Genomic DNA, 21,371 nt, shown 5'->3' on the forward strand with positions numbered 1-21,371 from the left:
AGCTTTGGCCGTGTGTTTCCAAAATAATAATAAAAAAAAAATCAAACACAGAGGTAGTATGTATCAAAAGGAAAAAAGGCCAGACATGAAAAATACAAGCATTTATTTCACCGGTAACTACTAACTTGGCTCTAATACAAATTTAATACAAATGTCATAGCTCACAAAAATATGCACAAGCGAAGTGAGATTTAAGCATAAATACCTTAAGCACAATTTAAATAGTTGTTTCACGAGTTTTTTTTAGCTTCACAACCTTTGCTACACATCCAAGCACTGTTACACTGATAAAAGGGAAACTGAACAGATGAAAAATGAAGAGAAATTCTAGAATGTTGTATTATTTGAAAATGAGAGTACATGATATATAATTTAGAGTAACTAAGGTAAACTGAAGGTAACTGTGCACGTAAGTACATGTGATTTAAAATGAACATTATACAATAACTGGTAATAGACCCCTAAAGCTGGAATGTGTAAATTGAGAACACCCAACTTGTCAAGAAGAGAGTGAGATCTATCAAAAGCCAAAGGTTTAGTTAAGAAATCTGACAACAGATGTTTAGAAGAAACATGAAGAGTTACAACAACACCATCTTGAACCATATCTCTAACTAAATGACAATCTATTTTAATATGCTTAGTTCTTTCATGGAAAACTGGGTTACTAGCAATATGAATAGCTGCCTGACTATCTCAATATAGAATAGATGGAGAAGTAAATGAAATGCCAAAATTAGCAAGGAGAGAGATAAGCCATTTGATTTCACAACAAGTGGAAGCCATAGATTGATACTCAGCTTCAGCAGATGATTTGGAGACAGTAACTTGCTTCTTGGATTTCCATGAAATTAAAAAATCTCCAAGAAAAAGGCAAAACCAAGTAATAAATCTTCGAGAATCAGGGTAGGTGGCCCAATCAGAATCACAAAAGCCTTTAAGCTAAAAGGAAGAACTGCTTGGGAAGAACAATCCTTGGCCTACAATAGCTTTAATGTATCTGACCACTTTAACAGCTGCATCATAGTTCATAGTTTGACTGTTGAGGATTGATTTCATGTGAGGTTATTATCTCCAGTCAATGGTTGGAAGACAATCATTGCTCCAGGATGATCACCACCCTAAAGATAATAGGGATTCGAATAATCCACATAGGAATGAGTTGGAGCAGCGGAAGAAGAAGAAGAGGAAGTTGATTCGTCAGTAGGAATAGGCATGATGACACTTCACTAGTTTAGGGTTAAGGTTACATCCAATACCATGATAAGATGGAAACTGGAGAGAGGGCAAATGAAGAGAAATTCTAGAATGTTGTATTATTTGAAAATGAGAGTACACGACATATAGTGTAAAGTAACTAAGGTACATTGAAGGCAATTGTGCACGTGAGTACATGTGATTTAAAATTAACATTATACAATAACTGGTAATATACACATCTTCGATTCAGTCCACCCCAGTGTTTGAGTGCATTGCATAGTATAACTAGAGATATACTATAAACTCATAGCCTAAATGCTTTTCATAGAGAGCAACAAACTAAGTGAGAGAGTTTCAGGGCATTATATATATAGCCCAACCCATAACCCCCGTTAGGGCATTAAAACCCAGCCATCAATGGCCATGAAATGGTTGTTTTGGCCACTTCATTTTACAGGTGTAATGCTTGGCATTAACACCTGGCATTTGAAGGGAAGGGGCCTGCCAACTAAGGGTGCCCCTCCTATCTTTATTACAATATTCCACATAACACCAACATTAGTTGAGTTGCTAGTTCCGAAAGTCCAATATCTTCACCATTAATTACACGTTCTTATTATTAGTATGAGTGCATACATAGGCACAAATATGTTGGATTACTTGATTTGATTCCTCTCACGAAGAGAAGGCAGACATTTGCTCCGAGTTGCTGTACCTAGAGAGACAAGCAAATCCAAAACATCTCAAAGATTGAATACTTCAAATTCTATTTCCCTTGAGTATTTGAGTAGAGAGAGGATGGATTTAGGTCCTGCAAAAGTTTGGGCTAATACATTCCCTTGAGCTTGATTTTGGGATTGAGAGAGCCCATGACCACTCAACAAACTGGTATCAAAGCTCATGTTTACTGACAGTCTCGGCCCAATAGTCTATAGGAGAAACAAATTGTCTGTACACCAACCCAGAGCCCAATGTGTGATGATGAGATTGTTGGGATTATCCCACATCGGTTGTGACATGCGCTGGTGGTCAGTTTATAAGTGTAAAAGAAAGTCTTACCCCTTGAGCTAGCTTTCAGGATTGAGAGAGCCCATGACCACTCAACACAACTCAACTTCTTTGCTTAATGGATTTAGCAACATTAAGACAAATGATATTTTGACCATCATCCATTTTTCCTGCTTAATGTTAATTACTATATATGTTTGTGGAAGAATCTACAATAAATGCTCGAGTAGTTGGAATTGATCAATGTTATCTTGGATTCTAATTTTCACAATAAGGAGCTTCGTTTCAAAGCATTGATCAACTTTCACGTGGATTATTGACCTGCGTATGATGCAATATTAATATTCTTTTTTGTTTTAGCATCAATTCATGCAAAATTGGTAATCAATATGTTGACATTTGATGCCTTCTGTGGGATGAAATTGGAGAATTATGCTTCCTTAACTTTTGAAGTTGTTGTGCGTTGGAGCAGAAAAAATTCCTCTCACCTTTTTATCTATCATTATTTATTATTATTATTATTTTGGACAACACTGTTACGGAAAAAAAAAAAAAAAGATTTGAGACACATGGTGTACACTATGCACATGGGACACACACTGTGCACATGGGATGTGCACTGCACACGAGAGGGAAAGACCCATGCATGTAATGCACGCACAGTGGGCGTGAAGGGTGCATATTGTCGTGCACCCGTGAGGCTCACTTTGGCCGATGGTGTGGTAATGCCACCTCCTCAGCACAACACATATCAAGGTCCCCTGCTAGACGTCCAGACAAGGACAATGGTACCTTCTGCCAGTCATTCGCTCTAGTGGTGTTATGTGCACCTCGTGCACAGTGCAGGCAAAGGATGCACGCTACCGAAGGTCCAAAAGCTAGGCGTCCATGACCTAGTGATGCCACTATGAACCACCACCTGAATTGCTAACAAGGTGGTCCTCGACCATGGAGGCTCCTCCGCCATAAAGTTCTTTTCCACCACCACCAATGCTCGCCACGGGAGTTGCTCAACATCAACACTACCGCTTGTTGCAAATGCATTTTTTGTCATCAACACCATGAATATCATGTTCAACCTTGGGGTTCACGGCACACGTTGCATGGCCCCATGCAACGTGCCATGTAGAGCTAGTTTTTGCGGTGTAGAGGCACTGACAGCCACGAACCTTCCTCGCCCAAGGACGTCACATTCAGTCACACCAAAAACTATTAGAAATTGTTGGGCCTACCTCACAATGAAGATCGACGAAGACAAGACCCGCCATCCATATACATCACCTCTGTATCATGAGGATGTTGGCGGGCACAACGTTTGTTTTTTAGTATTCCCTATGGCTATTGTGGCGTTCTCACAACCAACTAGGAGCTGTTGCACCGCAAAAACAAACAAGTCGTGTGTGAGTTGGATGAAACCCTCCCATGCCACAAAGATCTTACATGCCATAGGAGTTTCCCCCCACCCACGGAGACCTTCCACACCAATAGAAGCTTGTTGCCACTTTCCTTGCTATAGTGGGTTGCTTGCCACAAAGAGGTTGCTGCCACCTCCAGAAGCGCAAGAATATGCATCGTTGGTACAACGAAGCTGGATAGTCGAACAGTACGCTGCCTGATTTATGGAATTGGGGAGATTTTTGCCTCACTTGATTTCCAAAGAGAAGATGCAGGCCCAGAAGTTACAAGGGGGATTGCAGCCAAGTGGCCGACTTCAGAATCGACAACTATCAGAAGTTGGTCAACATGGCTAAAATTGTAGAAATTGAACAGAAGGGCTTAGCAACCCAAATCAACTTAGAGAGGAAAAGAACTTTCCTGCATGCTGCTGGTGAAAGTCTGAAAAGAAGAGGGTGTTTATGGGAACAGATGAAGGAAAAGACAACGTGATTGGGAGACAGATGCCAGCTACATTGCCAATCTATGGAATTTGCATTAGAAACCATGGGGGCGAGTGCAGACTTGCTTTGGGGGCCTGTTTTGGGCATGACTAACCAGACCATATGATCAAAGACTGCCCTAATAAGGCTCAGGAAGTGAATCTAGCCCCCACGTAGATGCAAGTCAAAGTCGGGGCCCCAAGTACCAACCTGAGTATACGCAGTCACTCCTGGAGACTGGAATATCGACGCTCCAGAGATGAAAGAAGCTGGAGTTATCACTAGTATTTCTCTAGACGTTTGTATCTTTGAGTTTACTTAAGATTAGTTGAACTACGGTTAATGGTAGTATTGCATTATTGTTATTATGAGGTAATGTTAAGCTATAAAGGATTCCAGCTTATACACTATTTTATTTAGGCTCATTGCAGTCATTTGTGTTTGCAGCGTTGCATGAATAGACAGTTTGCAAATTGAATTGTTGCCCTAAAAGGTAGTAGTAACAATTCTTGATGGTAGTATTGTTGTTTGTACCCAAGTAGTTAAAGAATGCCCTATAGAAGTAGAAGGAAAGACATTAAAGGTCATTTAAGGGTGTTCTGTTTAATGGATTTTGATTTGATCTTGGAGATGGATAGACGAAACAAACTATTCAAACTTTGGAGGATATGGTTAGAACTTGTGTCCCAGAGAAAATGTAGGTAGCCATTATATTGACACGAAGTTGGAGAGAGTAACGTTTTGGCCCTGAGGTTCTACATGCAACGAAGGAGAAAATTCTTTGATTAGAGAAAGGATAAAGGTAGCTCAACGTAGATAGAATAATTATGCTAACTGCAGGAGAAAAGCTTTGAGTTGGAGATAGTGATTGGACGTATATCAAAATGGGTGATTCGTTTTGGTAAAAGAGGCAAACTAAATCCAAGATAGGATGGCACCCATTTTCAGGCACGGAGATCTCGATAGGAGGCAGAGTCCAGCCATGCTATAGAGGAGCTCTACACTGACGCCCGAGATGTCTGGTTCATCGATGTCATCCACTCAATGATATTGCTATCTCGAGGAAGGATAGTCTTCCATCGATGATGACGAGGTTGTGCTGGGGGCTGACCCAACTTTGCTCATCAACATGTATTATGATTCTAAGGATGATGTGTTGTACTATCTCCCTCTATACACCAAAGTGGCAGGAGCAGAGATACCACACCCGCATCACCCACCAAGTCCATGGCCAATGATGGGAGTTAGTACGTGAGTATTTCTCCTTTATTTTTACATTCTTATGCTACTATGTTGTAAGTACCCTTAGATATCATGGATGAAATCTTTATTTAAAGGGGGGATGCAATGCCCTGAAAGAAACTCGACAAAAAGAATTTATTTTAATTAGATATTTAGTATGCCATGAAGACCTAGGAGAGATTTCATGGATTAAAGACTAGTTAGGTTTCGATTCGTTGTGTAGTCGAATTATGATCCGCTAAGGGAATGAAATACCTTTTGGATTTTTTATGGCACTTAGGATTATAATAGATGAAATGGATTGCACCATTAGATTTTTTATGAATTTTACTTTATGGTACAATAAAAAGTTTCATGATTTTCGGGAGCCAAAATAAGCCAATCTTAGAGCGCCATATCACCAACCAACTGTTACATTGCCATGTAGGATGTCCAAATCAGCCTAGGGACACTAGGACACCTCTTGGACACATGGCACAATCACCAACCTCTATTTGGACCTCACTTTACAAATGTTAAGTTCGGTACACATGTGTAAGGAGTTTGAGTGTAGAACAAGCAAACCCATGCCTCTCTTACAAACACCATGCCTCAAACCTACACCCTTGTACCACCAAAGTTAGCCACATTGGATTTGAAACTCAAACCAAATTCAAGACCCTTCAACACCCTTCACCAATCAGTTGTTCTTCACTTGAGCTAGTCCCATTGCAAGAAATCTCCCACACTTCCATGTACCTCTCTTACACACACCATTCCCCTATTTAACACCCTTGTACCTCCCATGTCATCCCAAAAGTGACCCCAACACTCAAGCAAATTGCGCCTCCCCTTCCCCCATTTCATCGGCTAAGTCAATCACCAACCACCCAAGATTTGTCCACTCAAGCAAACTATCCCTCCCTTACTCCCCTTTTGTTCCCCTCGCCACTTGAGTCCCTCCTCAGTTGCACACAAGTTCTCACATCTCATTACTTAGCAATTTCAGAGCAAACCGAGAGTGAGAGACAAGTAAGGAAGCTAGGCATTTTCTCTTGGTGATCAAGCTTGGTGAGTTTTTTTCCTCAACCTCTCCTCTCCTATTTTTGTGTTACTTTAAGTGAGAAACTTGTTGGTTGGGTGTTGAATGTTTTTAATTAAGATTGACTGATAGAATCTTGGTGATAATGGAGTTGGGATTTTCGGCTAGCTTGTATTGCTTGTCTTGGAGTTTTAATTTAAATAGAAATGTAATAGATAATCATGTAATATAAATGATGACGTGGCATTCATAGCGTGTAACAAATAATCATATACAATAATAAGTGACATGACATGGTATGTTATAAATAATTATAATAAACATAATAAACATGATTATAAAGTTTTTACCACCACACATATGTAAAAATATCAAGAGTAAATAAGAAGCTAACTTACAAAACATATGCTTCATGACATGATGATCGTGACATGTGGCAGATATTCATTCTTGATATACTAAACAACATGGCAAGTATAACATAATTATGTTGAATAAATTTAAAGGAAACATGAACATAACTTCCATGGATCTTACTACCAAACATATATAAGCATACTATAGGTAAGTTAGAGGCTAACCTACTTAAATGTAGCATAATGTAAGTGAACTATAATAGAGTATAAGTTGAAATGAGATAAATTCTAAGGTTAGAATATCTCACCAAATCTCCCTAATTATAAAACCTACTAACTTAAGACCAAGTTTGCAAAGTTACCTCTCAACTTATGGGAAAGTACAAAGTTGGCGCTAAAAATAAAGATTTTGTAAACGGACTTCAAAACTTTCCAAAATTTAAATTCCTCATGTAAATCTCATCCTAAACCCAAATATGAACTTAAATTCTTTTAAGACAAAGCCCAACTATGAGGAATCTCTCTTGGCTAATTCATGTGTAGGCTAAAATCAAGCTTTTGTTGCTACTTGGCCATCTAACACTCTAGCATGCTTAAACTAAAAATAAAAACTCTAAAAATCACATCGTTACTTCTAAAATCATCCTAGAATACTAAATCACACATTTCATAAAAACTTTGACTCACTACATCAAAGAAAATGCCAAAACATCAAGATTAGGTCAAAATGAATCAACTCTTGATGTTCTTGGTCTAACACATTCATATTAACTCCGAGGACTCCAAAATTCTATAAATAAATATCTTAATGTGTTCATCATTCAAACCTAAGTGATAGGATGCTTCACGAACAAACCAAAAATCACAAAACACTACATAGAACAATAGGTTTGCTTGGAAACTTAGAAACTGTGTAAGCTTACACTTGAAATAAAGTGACTAGATCCTTGATTTTGCATGCTACAAATCTTGAAAGAATACAACCATATACCTCACATTCAAAAGATCCAAGCATTAAATCTAGCATGTTATAGCAAAAATTTCATCCAAACAAATTGTCAAACTCAAGAGCCTCTAGATTGAGTTTAAAATAAACTCTTGCATGTTCATCATCATTTCAACAAAGATCTAAATCATAACTCCTCAAAAATTCATTCTAAGTACATAGAGCAAAGCCTCAAGAACAACATTTATAAAAATCAAAGCCATAGAGTCAAGATCCTAGAGCTAAAATCACAACTAAACCAAACAAAATTCTTTCTTGAACTAATTGTTTTCTAACACTATAAAGATCATGCAAAACTCTTTTATAAAATCCTAACATGCTTTGAATCATACCGTAAACTTGCATATAATTATGTTAATACTTCATCACACCAAGATCTACCCAAAACTTTACAAAAATCTCACAAAAATTTTAAAGTTCATCAGAAACACTAAGAACCATCAACACCAAAGCTTTCTATCATCAACACATATTTTCATCACTCATAACTCCAAGAAAAATTTTACCAACACAAATTCAAGTAAAATAGACTCAATGATAGATAAATTGGAAGAGGTTAGAAGCCAATAAAATACTTAAAAAAGCTTGGAACACAAGGGGCAAAAACTGCCTAGAAATTCTCTCAAGCTCTCTCTCAGTTTTCTCTTGGAAGAAGGATGATAATGTGCTAAATTTGGAAAGAAAATGGGTGAGGCATGGGATATAGGTGAAGGGGCTGACTTTGTAGGTGAGGTTGACCAACTGATGTGAGTTTGACCTGTGAAAAGAGGGAGAAAAGCTTATGGGAGTGGGACTGATATTTTGCTGAAACCGAGTGGGTGAGGAAAGGTGATCTTTGCTTGTTTGAGTGGCCATAAATGGAACTATTTGGGTCTGATTGTGAGGTGGCATGGAAGCCAAGGCATGGCCTTGTAAGGGTGGATAAGCTTGTTGAAGAAGCTTTCTGCAAAGAGGTGGTTTCGGGGGGACTAAAATGGGGCTGATCGAATGGTGCTCCCTTGGGGTTCCATTCAGGATTTTTGTTAGGCTTGGTTCCGATGTAAATTTTCTTAGTCAAAAGTAACTACAAGATGTAAGGAAGTCGTTGTGGGTGCAAGAGTGTGGATTTGAGTTGTTGCTTGCTTGTAGAAGTGACTAAACCAAGTGAGTAAACACTTGGTTACAAACCAAGTATGTTTAGGGTTTGGGAACCATTTAGGATTTTGGTTTGATTTCAATGGTTTTGGATTTCATGAGGGTTGAACCCTCTTTCGGTTGATCAAAAAGTGTTTGGTTAGATAGAATAGTGATTGGTGTAAGAGAACATGACCACATGCTTTATTCACACTCCATCTCTTACACACTAGGTCCTCGTCTTGACAAGTGTCATATGGTTTCCAAGTGAACGGCTAGGATTAAGTCATGTGTCCAATTAAAAGTTTTCTAGTGATCCTAAGTATATTTGGACATCATACTTGGCAATTTGACATCAATTGGAACTAGATGCCACGTGGCGTTCTTCCGAAGGGTTACCATTCACCTGGAAAACTTAAATCTTTTTTTTTTAATCATAAAATCATAAATATTCATACGAGTCTAATGGTACAATTCGTTTCATAAAATTATATTCCTAAGTGCCTTAATTAAATAAAAAAGGCAATTCCCTCACCATAGTGGATCGAGATCCGAATACGATAAATGACTAAAGCCTAATCAATCGCTCGATTCGTAAAATCCTTTCAAAATTACACAATGTTTATAAGGTTTAAAGAAATTCACCTATCAAATTTATTTCAGGACATTACAGTTTGGGATGATAAGTAGATAATGATATAGGGGGATCAATTGATATAAAAAGCACACTCAAGATAAACCAAGTCACCAGTAAAGGTCTTGTTTGCAAAAGCAAAGCTATCGTTAATCATTTATAAAGACTCTAGTTGTGTAATACCCCCTTCCTGTAGGCTAAGGATGTCATGTACTTTCGTAAATATAGCACGACAAGAGATAAGCATTTATTTCATAAAAATAATTATTTAATAAAACATGTCTCCAATAATACTAAATAAAGGAGAAATTCAATAATTGAGTAAAATATCTATCATAAAAATAATTTACTCTAAGAAGTCTGCAACTAAGTCAACTGCTCCATTTAAGCCTGGCTCGCCTTCTTGTACTCATCATCCTTACCTAGGTGGTTTAAAAATATGAAATAAAACCAAAATGAGTTAAAAACTCAGTAAGAAACCCATCATAACTTAAAGATAATAAATATAGGATTTTTCATAAACTTTTTCATGCTGAGTTTAAAATTATAATCATTCATATGTATGCTTATTACATGCATAACTTATCTTGAATTATCTTATTTATCTAACTTATCTGATGTATCATATTTATCTTACTAGCCAACACACTTAACCCTATTTACGAGGTTGTGCACTAGCCCCACATCCTGTGGCCACAAGGGAAAGCGCTAATAGTATTCAAGCATACTAAGGTAGACTACGCTTAGGTTCGTGGCTTGCACATCCACCCATAAAATTCCATTGGTACTATGCATCTAAATAACCATCTTATTAACTGATTTGATTTTATCTTACACTTGAACATAAGGAAGCTTACGTGTCTTATGCAACGTAAGAAGCATAACATACATAATACGTATATAATTATAAAATATTGAATTAAACATGATGTGAAATTTAACATGATCATGGACTATGATGAATTATATGCTTGCATAAATCATGATATGTGGTACATAAAAAAAAAAGCTATCAAGAAATGGCTTTAGGAATAATGATGTAACTATTTGTTATTCCTAATTTATGACCAAGCTACTTATTTCATTGTGATAATTTCAAAATCTTGCCTCGTAGTTTGTTACCTATAAGAAATACTATATGTCACTAACTTTTTAGAAAAACATGCTATAATATTATATTTAACTAAAAAAATACTATGAAAAATAATTTAATAATTATTCCATTTTAAACTAATATCATATAATTATTCTTTAACATATCTTCATTTTCAATTCATATCTTGTAGCGTAATTAGACTTTATTCTATTAAAATAAGTTATGAAAATCTCAATTCATAAAACAAATTAAAATTTTCTCTTATGACACATAATTATTCAATTTTATAGAAATCTAACAAATACCAATTTCATTTAAATATTCTTAATATATTTATTTATTTTCTACTTATAACTATAATATAATAACGGAATTTGTTTTTATGATTAAACTTAATCATATTTAAAATTCAAATCTTGGTTAAATTACTATTATAATCTAACAATAGTTTAATACTATTAACTTTTTATAATTTAGTAGGAAATCGTATTATATTTAAATATATTAAATAACATTGGAAACCGGTTTTATAAAATAGACTTATTATATAATTAAACTATTTATTATTTACTATTGAAATCTAATTATAAAAATTAATATTTAATCATATAGATAATTCCCTAATATATTCTGTAAAACATAGGTTTATGGACCAACATAACTATTTAATTAAACCTCAGCCCAGCTTAAAATATTCAGTCCAATCCAACTTCAAATAACATAATAGTGATTTTGAAATAAAATAAGAAAAAATCTAAATCACACTCTACTGTTTGTAGAGTCCCCAGCACACTCAACGTGCTGGGGTGAAAAAAAAAAAAAAATTCTTCACAGTGTGCTGCGGTTTCCGGCTGCTCCCAAGCATTGCTCATAAAATAAACCTAGTCGAATATAAAATTGACGTGAAAACAGGCCAGAAAGCATCCTGCCATGACTGATAAATTAGGGCTAGTAATGTAATTATGCTTTAAAAGAATCATCAAGATGGAAAACTACATGGCAATGGATTAATGGCTTACTTTTGTAAATAGTAAGAAGTTTGTATATATATGCTTTACGGAGAAACATATGACAAAGAGTTTAATGGCATTTGTGTTAAACACTACACCAAGAGGTTAAATCACCAGGAAGACCAAAATAAAAAGGCAGCCCAACTTTTGTGAATGACAGAGGAATCACCAGAGAAGGAGGCCGTGCGATGGGGTTTGTGATTCACCAAGAGAAAAAGATGCGCGACGGCAAATTTGGGTGGCCGGACGAGATCGACAGCAGCGAAAGCTACTAATAGAAAGATATGGTGTCGTTAGCTTAGAGAAAGAGTGGAGAAGGGAAACCGTTGGATGCTGTCAAACTAAGAAGCAAAGGAGTAGAGGGAGACAATGAGTTCAATGGTCGTGGGCTTACTGGGGCGATGCGAGAGCACTAAGAGAGAGACAGAGAGAGAATATTGAGAGAGAGAGAGTTTGGTGCTGTTAGCCTGATAACCACGACGGAAAACTAGAAGGCCGAGAGGGAGACAAACATGGCTTATCGATGCTGTGTGAGGTTGATGGCCGGAGGTGACGACGGGTGGTTTTTATGGTAACCTGAGAACTCCAACGCCCTATGGTGGTCTATGGTGGTATTAGGGCCATTGACTGCTCTCGATTTGAGCAAGTTCTAGCATACCACGCACAGGTAGGGATGGAAAGGCCAATGGAGGAGATGGGTGGCAGCTTCTGGCGGTTCTTGGTTGCGAGGTCTCACAGTGTGGCGTCCGTTGCAGCTTTTCGTGGCATGGAGATGCTCTATTTTTGTTGTATAAAAACAGAGGCTACATTGGTATCACGTGGGTTGGTTTTGGTGGTTCCTGCTGGTTGTCTGTTGTGAAAGAGCAAGGTAGCTCACGTTGGGATCGTGGTGGTGTCGAGCATGATGACGGCGAGAGTCCTCCATGGCATGAGTGCACGTTGTCCGTGCGTTAGGAAGGGCTAGGGCTCTTCTTCTCCATCTGATTCGATGGTGGCTGGTGCAAGGTAGTGTTGGGTGGCAACGTACACAGGGGGAGCTTGAAGGAGATAAATGTACACTGCATGGGTGTGTATATATATATATGTGTGTGTGTGTGTGTGTGTGGAGGCGGCTTTCTTTTGGGCTGGCGTGGAGGCCAGGTTGCAGTATAATACAACATGGTCTGCCCGTGGGGGAGGACGTGGCACGACGTGGGATTGCTATGAATTAACTGGAAACCCTAAATTTGTAATGGAGGCAGAGATGATAAGCAGTGTTCGTGTATGGTTTTATACATGGGTTTGGATGCCGATTAAATGGGCTTGGCCATTTTCTTGGGTCTCGGGTCTTGGGTTGGGTCCATGCTTTGTGCTCTCAAAGGAACAATTAGCCTATTTAACTAAATTTTAGGACTTGTCTAGTCTATAATATTATGGGTAAGTCATCTAAATATAGCTAACGGCCAATCTTAATTTCAAAATTTGGCACAACTTGTCTGATAATATTTCTAGGCTTATAAAAGTTATATAATCCACCAAAATAAATTTTGGGCCTACAGCCCATTCAAAATTATCCAATAAATTAAAACTCGGCTTTCCAAAATGTTCAATAAAACATAATTTAGACCCAATAAAATTATTTATACCTTGACTTTAGAAATATTGAGCTGGATCGTTATAAGTTGATAGAACGTTAGTCTAGTAAAGAACATATTTGAAGAAGAGGGGAAGCAATATGTGAACTACAAGTTAGCTTAGATTGCGGTGAGGATAATTAGCAAATATAAGAGACATATAACAACAGGCAGTTTTATAGTGAAAAGTGATAATCATGATCTACAACGATAAATTAATAATACGACAAAGCGAAAGGGTGTTGTCAAATCAAGGACCCAATGAAGCGATCTAGAAACTGAACGTGCCAAATGTAATTACTCGTGTGTTGATCTTATGGAGAGCCGGCTGTGCTAATGCCTTACCAAAACAACCTAATTTGTTTGTGAGAAAAATAGTGAATTATCCGATATGTCCAATATATGAAGACCATTAATTAGGAGACAATTAATTGAGCAGATATTGTTGTCATGCCCATCTACTAGGGATGTTAGCTAGCTAGGATGCTAGCTATGCGGTAAGCTTCTTAAAAAATGTTAAGGCGTCATATGATGATTTTGAAGATGTAGTTTCGGCTATATTAGAGAGAGAAAAATGTTTAGTCTACACATGAAATATCTTATCGAAGAAAGTTTATGAACTGATGTGCTTGATATGATATGTCAGATTGTAAAATGCATGTATAGGCCTAGTACTTCTATATCAGAGAAGCTAGATCAAGAAACAATATTAGAGTTGATAGTAGTGGCAACCAGATGCATATGTTACAAGCATAACCAGTTGATACATGCATGAAGCTAGGCAAATTCTTACACCAACGAGAGATTATACACAAGGAAAAGCCTACATTAAATAAGTACAGAAGACCTAATGTAGAGCCCAAGTCATCTAGGACGGTTGGAAGAAGAGGCAATAAATTGATCAATGTCCCCACAAACGGAGATTGTCAAAGTAAACTGGGACATTGCGTTGGATATACAAGGCAAGAAAAAGAGTTCGGGTAGGGGTGATCGTTAGAGATAACGAAGGAAAAGATTTAACGCTAATGATGAAACCAATAGATTATCTCACAAATCCTACAGTGGCAAATCATGTTCTTTGGGGCGGTTGAAGCATCCAAATTTTGCAAGGAGCTGGGCTCAAGAGGATCGATGGGGATTCAAACCAAATGACTAGGGTTGTAATCCATCCGAGATGAGCTGATCATTTAGGTTATCAAATCAAGCATGATTTAAATAACTTTAGTTCGAGTTGGAAGCTCATTGAGTTGATCGAGCGGACCAAAACACGAGCTCAATCCGAGTTGTGTTATTTTTTCATCTTTGCTTGTACTCTTTAACAAGTTTGAGCAAAGTCGAGTTATTTTTCGAGTTTTGTTATTGTGCTCTTTTGAAATATTTTATTTATTTATTTATAATTAATTTGAATAATTAAAATTACTAAAGGTATTATGTTTAATGAAAAACTTACTACTAACATATTGATCATCTTATATTGAATTATAAGGTTATAAAAGTTTTATTAATGAAGAAAATTTGGAAATAAAAAAATTGCTTTGCACCTTTCTATATCTCGGGTTCTTCACAATGATGTTTTAAGTCTTAGATTATCAAACTTATATAAGATTGCAATTGGATTTGTTTCCTTGGAACCTCTAAGAACATCCACAAGCATATATATGGAAGACAATTTTATCACTAGATACGAATTCATGTATTAAATTGTGCAAAAAACGTCAACAATAAGATATGGGTTTGAACTTTGAATACGAATAATTTAGTTAAATTAATTTATTTCCATAACTTACATTTTAGAGACAAACGATGATCTAATTGAATATTATAACATTGGTCTTGAATTTAATACGTATATCTAATCTACTAATTAATTAAGGGATAAATTAGAAATACTATATCAAAGTACACAATGGAAGTGATATTAGCTCGTTGGCAAATCCTAGATCTAGCGCGATTGTTCTATGGAATTTTCATCGTAGTTGTTGCTCATCTGAAATCCTCTTATATCGATAGTGGAATGTATTACGTGGTAATACTAGAACAACACTTATAAATTTCATAGCCTAGATGTCGGGATTAGAGATTCTTTTAGAGAGAGATTTATACATTTTGTGTCGCAAGCCATTAAGCCTATCATCCAAAGAGGAGAGAGGTTATTTAAATAGTACATTTAAGTGTAATTCTTGACTGGCCATTAAGGGCCAGCCATCAAGATTCAAGAAGTAGCTTAATCATAACTCCTAAGAGAAGGGAAAGGGGAATGTGCACATCAAGACTCATGAAGTGGCCGCTTAATCATAACCTCCCAGAGAAAGGAAAGGGAAAAAGAGTGCCCACTATGAATGTCCTTTCTTACAAGATCAAAGAGAAAGGATCATCTAAGGCACACGTGAAATAACTTTCCACCGTTAAAATTAAATAATTTAATTGATGGAATATTTGGGCATGAAATTGCCAGTGAGATTCAGCATGGGGCCTAGCTAGCTAGCTAGCCAGGCTCCAGTATTGGAAGAATTCAAAAGCTCAAAAGCCATGCATATATATGGTGTCACCATCGCAAAAGAAAAGAAGACCCGGCATAAAGATTTCTCTTCCATCCTAACGCGCATTATCTGGGCTCCACGATGCGCTTCTTTTGTCGCATCTTGTCTCTTCCTTCACCTTCCATCAACTTTCATTTTTCCTTTCCTTTTTATATAGACTCGGCCAGTCATGACAAAAGTTGTTCACACTTTCTTTTTCTTTCCTTTTCCTTTTAGTTTCCTTTCCTAATTTCTTTTCCCTCTACCAACTTTTCACTTTCCATCCCCAGAAGAAATCTTCAGACTCATTTGCATGTTGACAAAATGAAACTGTTGGGATTGGTTACAAATATATATGTTTTGTAAGAAATCAAGATTTTCACCTTTTCTTTTCTTAGGTTTAATCTGAATTTTATTGTTATTTGGGTTTTTGTATTAATTCTTTCAATATTACATGAGATATATACCAAGCTATCTTATTAAGATATTTTTTTGGACTTATATAAAACCTTTTTAATGGAAATTAGTTAAAATTTTTGTTACACAAAGACTTAATTAGGCATTATAAGTTTATTATTTAAGACGTTTCATTCTGATTTATTTTTTTGTTTTTTCATTTCCCTCATTATCGCTTTAATTATTATATATGGGCGGTCGGAGTGATTTGCATGCATCTCTAATATTCTCTCAAACTACTTATAAAGATGATCACTCGAGAAGTTAGATTTTTTAACTTTTTTTCCAAACGAGTTTATTAGAGTAAAGTTACATGCAGTCGTTGAGTGCGTAAGCGCGATATATTTGTTTTGAAAAAGAGTAGAGTCTACTATTAAAAAATTAATTTTTTTTTTCATGTGAAATCCGTATATATTTACTTTTTTTAAAGTGATTGTACGACGTTTGTGCACTTAGAACTGCAACTATCATTTCTTGGTTTATTAAGATTTTTTAAGTTGTTCAAGGGCTTTCTGATCTAAATTGAAGAGCTCCCCAATCTAGATATATCAGACAGCTAGCCCTTGTAACGAACTTAAAATTCTCAGAGCTGTTTAATTTGGTGTGTTTCTAAGTACCTAATAAGTAAATATGAAGGGTAGAAGAATTGGTCAAGAAGGCCATTTGGTTTGATTTCGGGATGAAATTTTGAAACACTGGTGTACAATATGATGATCATCTTCATGAAAAAAGAAAGAGAATAATTTCAAACCAGATGTGGTGTCAAGAGAAACATTATACCCTCCAATGATCGGATGACACATCACCATTCTAAAAAATTTAAAATAGAACTGGCCTCAGCAAATCCATACACAGTACATGTCTCTCTCTTCTTCTCCCATCTCCACTCTCTCTCTCCAAGCCGCACCCCCTCAGTCTCTCTGTCTCTCTCCAGATAGATGAAGACCGCCTGTATACAAAATGTAGACTGATGAACATGAAAGAACTTCCCATGACCATTTTATTCGTCTATATTACTCTCTTTTTAGTGTTTTTACTTCTCTATTGTGAGGCTCACAGCTAACAGTAGTGATTGTTAAAAAAGATAAATACAGAAGGATAAGACCTTCACAGATCGAATTGAAGATAACAAAATTTTTTGAAAAAGAATAGTGATGAAAGAAAGGGGAAAAAAAGACCTAGACAACCATGTAATTTCTTAGGACTGGTATATAAAGTTTTCGAAAGGCTAAAATTGTTTCATAGGTGCATTGACAACATATAAGAACCTTCTTACGGAGCCTGCATCTACCCTTCAATTGTGTAGGAAAGAGAGTTTGCCCAATCAGCTCTAAGCCGAAGCATCTGCAATGTCTGCATCACATAGTATGAAGGGGACAGAGACTGAGGGGTGGAAAGAGAGAGTGAGCACAAAGAGCGTTCGACTTGAGAAAGAGAGGGGAAGAGAGACTGGGATTGTATGGGATTAATTAAGTGAGGTTAGTTCTATTCTAATCTTTCTAAAATGGTGATGTGTTGTCTGACTATTGGAGGGAGTAAATCCCCTCTTGACACCACATCCAGTTCTTGGTCTCTCTCAAAAAGAAGCACTAAGTTAGAATTAACTACACATGCATGCACAAGGAATGGCATGCATGAGATTTACAGTTTCATTAAGAAAACAAACATTCTACCAGAAGTTAATATATTCCAGACCAGGGAATTAATCATAAAGCCTGTATGAAAGAAATTAATTGGAACAAATTCCTTGTAAAGTCACTGCAAAAGAGAATATCCGGCCAATAAACCTTAAGGGAATTCAAAAGTCAGTGCATGTGTTAAAGACCTTTACACCACGCAAATACCATCTACATGACATAATTTAATTTGTAAGATTTAAATTTTAAAATTCATCTTTTAAATTAAATTATGTCACGTGGATAGTATGTGGTGTAAAAACTTTCCAATATAATTGTTCAAAAGAGAATATATGTCTGTTGATTTTTTAATTTTTTCGAATATGAGAGATCAGTACTCTTTTGATCATGGGCGTACATGCAAGATCGAGTAATATCACGAAATGTGTTTTGAAAAACTAGTGACCATATATTTAATACCACTAAACCCGGCCAACACATGAATAAACCCTCACAATTATTCCCCAAAAATATATATTAAAAAAATAAAAGGAAATAATCACAAACATAATCAGACAAACAATTCCTACGTGAAACAACAATAATTTAACGATACTTTATAGGTCTGGTCAAAACAAACTCTATCTCTTCTTTTAAGTTTCATCATTCATAAAGTAATAAGCCCATCATACAAAAAACTAAAACATTCTTTCTTCCACCTAGATCAGGAGCTGCAGACAAAGGCGGTGAATTCTCTCTCTCTCTGTCTGATCTCTCTGATTTCATGGATGGTACTGCTCAATGGGCAAAGGTGGGTGGATTTGTTTCCTTGCTTATATTTTTGTGTGCACAGCCATTTATTCTGGGTTAGGGTTGTTTGCTCATGTATTCAATAAGGCTAACAACGATCGATCAAGTTCCTCTTATTTTCTGAAAGATTGTTGTTAGTTTTATGCATCATCTGTTCAACGGCACTAGTACTACTGCAAGTCTGTTTGCTTAATCAATCATTTTAATTTGTTCTGGAGTTATGGTTACTGAGCGTTTAATCTGTTATTCAAACATGAAAAGCACCAAACATTTTCTTTGTTTGCTTTTTCGACATGTGATAACTGATTTAAAGAAACGGAGAAAAGGTATTATTTGTTATTATTAGTTGTTCTTTTAGTTTCTCCTTTATGCTTTCGAAACCTACTTTGTTTTTCTAGCTTGTCCACTTGTTATATCAGTCTTTAATCTACTCGTAGATATAGGCGCTTTAATCCTTAATTTGTTCTTGTTAATATAGAAACACCATATATATAGTTCTTTAGATCTATTGAGAAAACTTGTTAATTTATTTTCATATAATGATGCTTTAGATTTGTATGTGATGCACTATATATATATATATATATATATATAATTATGGCTCTCTCTCTCTCTCTCTCTCTCTATGGGTATTTCAGGAAGAAGAGCTGGTGAAGGCCATGGAAGGGGAAGCACCAAACACAAGACCCTTGACCGAGAGAAGGACAAGGCCGCAGGAGCACTTGAATTGTCCAAGGTGCAACTCAACCATCACCAAATTCTGTTACTACAACAACTACAGCCTCACCCAACCAAGATACTTCTGCAAGACGTGTAGAAGGTATTGGACAGAAGGTGGGTCTCTCAGGAACGTTCCTGTTGGTGGAGGTTCAAGAAAAAACAAGAAATATACACCTGCAGCTTCTACCTCTAATTCAAAGATTCCTGATCTTAATCCACAAAGTCTCTCGCAGATTTCTTCTCAAAACCTTATCAATGGTGCCAAGAAAGGCCACGATCTTAATCTGGCTTTCCAAACTTATGAAAGATATCATGGTGAAACCCAATACGTTGAAGTCATGCCCAAAATTGAAAGCGACAATAGGAATCAGCAAGTTGCTGGTTCTGCATCCTCTAGTACTCCTCTTTCAGCTTTGGAGTTGCTAAGGACTGGAATTGCTTCGAGGGGTTCGAATACTTTTATCCCACCACCAATGATCGATTCAAGCACACTTTACTCATCCGGTTTCCCTTTCCAAGAATTCAAACCGACCCCTGGTACTTTTTCTGTTGATGGAGTTGAAAGTAGGCCATATGGGGTTCAAGAGAATAATGGTGGGAAGCTTTTGTTTCCTTTTGGAGAATCAAAGCAGATTTCAACCACGAATGAAGGGGAACAGAAAAAGGGACAAGGGAGTTCAACTGGATATTGGAGCTCAATGTTAAATGGAGGATACTGGTAAATCAAATGGACATATAAAGCAAGAAATTGCTTTTTCCTCTTCCTTCTTTGCACGTATTTATCAGTACTTGGTACTAGTTACTTGTTTAATGTTTTTCCATAATTAACAGATAGGAGCTAGATAGGATACATATCGTTCGACTCTGCTTTAAAGATCTTTGATTTTCATCTTGGGAAGGGTTCAAAAGGATAGAAGAAAAGGTGAATGTAAGCCTTGGTTTTTTTCCTATGCAACATGGCCTGTATTCATATATTCTTCTGTCAGAAGCCTTATGGCGCTTTAAATTTCGAATGTTTTCATTATAAGTTGATTCCGATTATATATTTGCGTGAGTTTGTTACCAACAATGCGTGCTTTCTTAACTTGCTAATTTAATTCCAGCGTTAGGTTGCTATTGAAATGATGGTGCCTGGTACTCTTCCCAACTTACGTTACTTATGCAGCCTGATTCATGACCTTGAGGACCATAATTAATGATCAGGGCATTAGACTGACATGACTTTTAGTAAAGATTTGATGCAACTAATTAAGTAGATTGTACCAAAAATAAAAATACAAAAAAATTCTAAGTCTACGAGGTTTGGTACCAAGAAGACGCAAGTATTTCAGAATATTTCATTATTATTATTATTTTTCATCTATTTTTTATTACTATTTATTATTTTCACAATTATTTAATATATTATTATTAATTTTTCATTACTTTTTCACTCTTATTCACAACTTTTCTCAACAGTACTTTTCACTACTCCATTCCATGTATATTAATCACAATATACCAAGTAAATAATTAGGAAATTGTTCAGAAAAAATTAAGGAAAAATTAGAAAAGAAATTTGTACTCAAAAACAACTTTACCTGCCCCAACTAAGCCGTAATCTAATATTTTAGACACCCACTAAGTTTAGAGGACCCTAACATCGATCCATTTCCTTGAATCATCATCATTACTTGCATGTCCTCCACCTGCTTTCAATAAAATAACATAAATTAAAGACTGGGAAATTTCTGAAGAGCTCACCTCTTTTTATTGTTGAGAGGACCACCAACCATTTCTCTGGCCATCGATCGTCTTGAAAAACCATTTCTCCACTAAGAAATCCATTATTCACGGTCTTTTTGTCCATATATAAAGAATAATCTTATTTACTTGTTTTTTTAAGTAGCTAGCGTTAATGTAACTAGACATTCGAAGCAGTACAATAGTGAACGTAGCTGTAGTAAACAGCAAAGCACTCCAAGCAACGGAACGGAGAGGCCGCATCAGTACCACAAAGCCTTGTTAAAATCAGTTCATGCAGAAATACTTGTCAAAATTAATTAGTTCATGCAGAAATTCAATCCTTGGGTAG

The 21,371-nt window shown here is 36.3% G+C and overlaps 1 protein-coding gene across 1 annotated transcript; it reads left to right on the forward strand.

Moving 5' to 3' along the window:
• Window positions 1–18,410: 18,410 nt before the first annotated feature.
• Window positions 18,411–20,366, forward strand: LOC108989249 (dof zinc finger protein DOF2.5-like). Its single transcript, XM_018962794.1, has 2 exons — window positions 18,411–18,578; window positions 19,216–20,366. The coding sequence occupies exons 1-2, from the start codon at window positions 18,552–18,554 to the stop codon at window positions 20,017–20,019; spliced, it is 831 nt and encodes a 276-aa protein (XP_018818339.1). The 5' UTR covers window positions 18,411–18,551; the 3' UTR covers window positions 20,020–20,366.
• Window positions 20,367–21,371: the final 1,005 nt, after the last annotated feature.

This window comes from Juglans regia, chromosome 7 (genome assembly GCF_001411555.2).
Source record: "Juglans regia cultivar Chandler chromosome 7, Walnut 2.0, whole genome shotgun sequence".
NCBI lineage: Eukaryota > Viridiplantae > Streptophyta > Magnoliopsida > Fagales > Juglandaceae > Juglans > Juglans regia.

Coding starts and splice junctions, on each gene's coding strand:
- LOC108989249 (XM_018962794.1), top strand. CDS start 18,552: ATGGATGGTACTGCTCAATGGGCAAAG. Junction 18,579..19,215: donor GTACTGCTCAATGGGCAAAG/GTGGGTGGATTT, acceptor TGGGTATTTCAG/GAAGAAGAGCTGGTGAAGGC.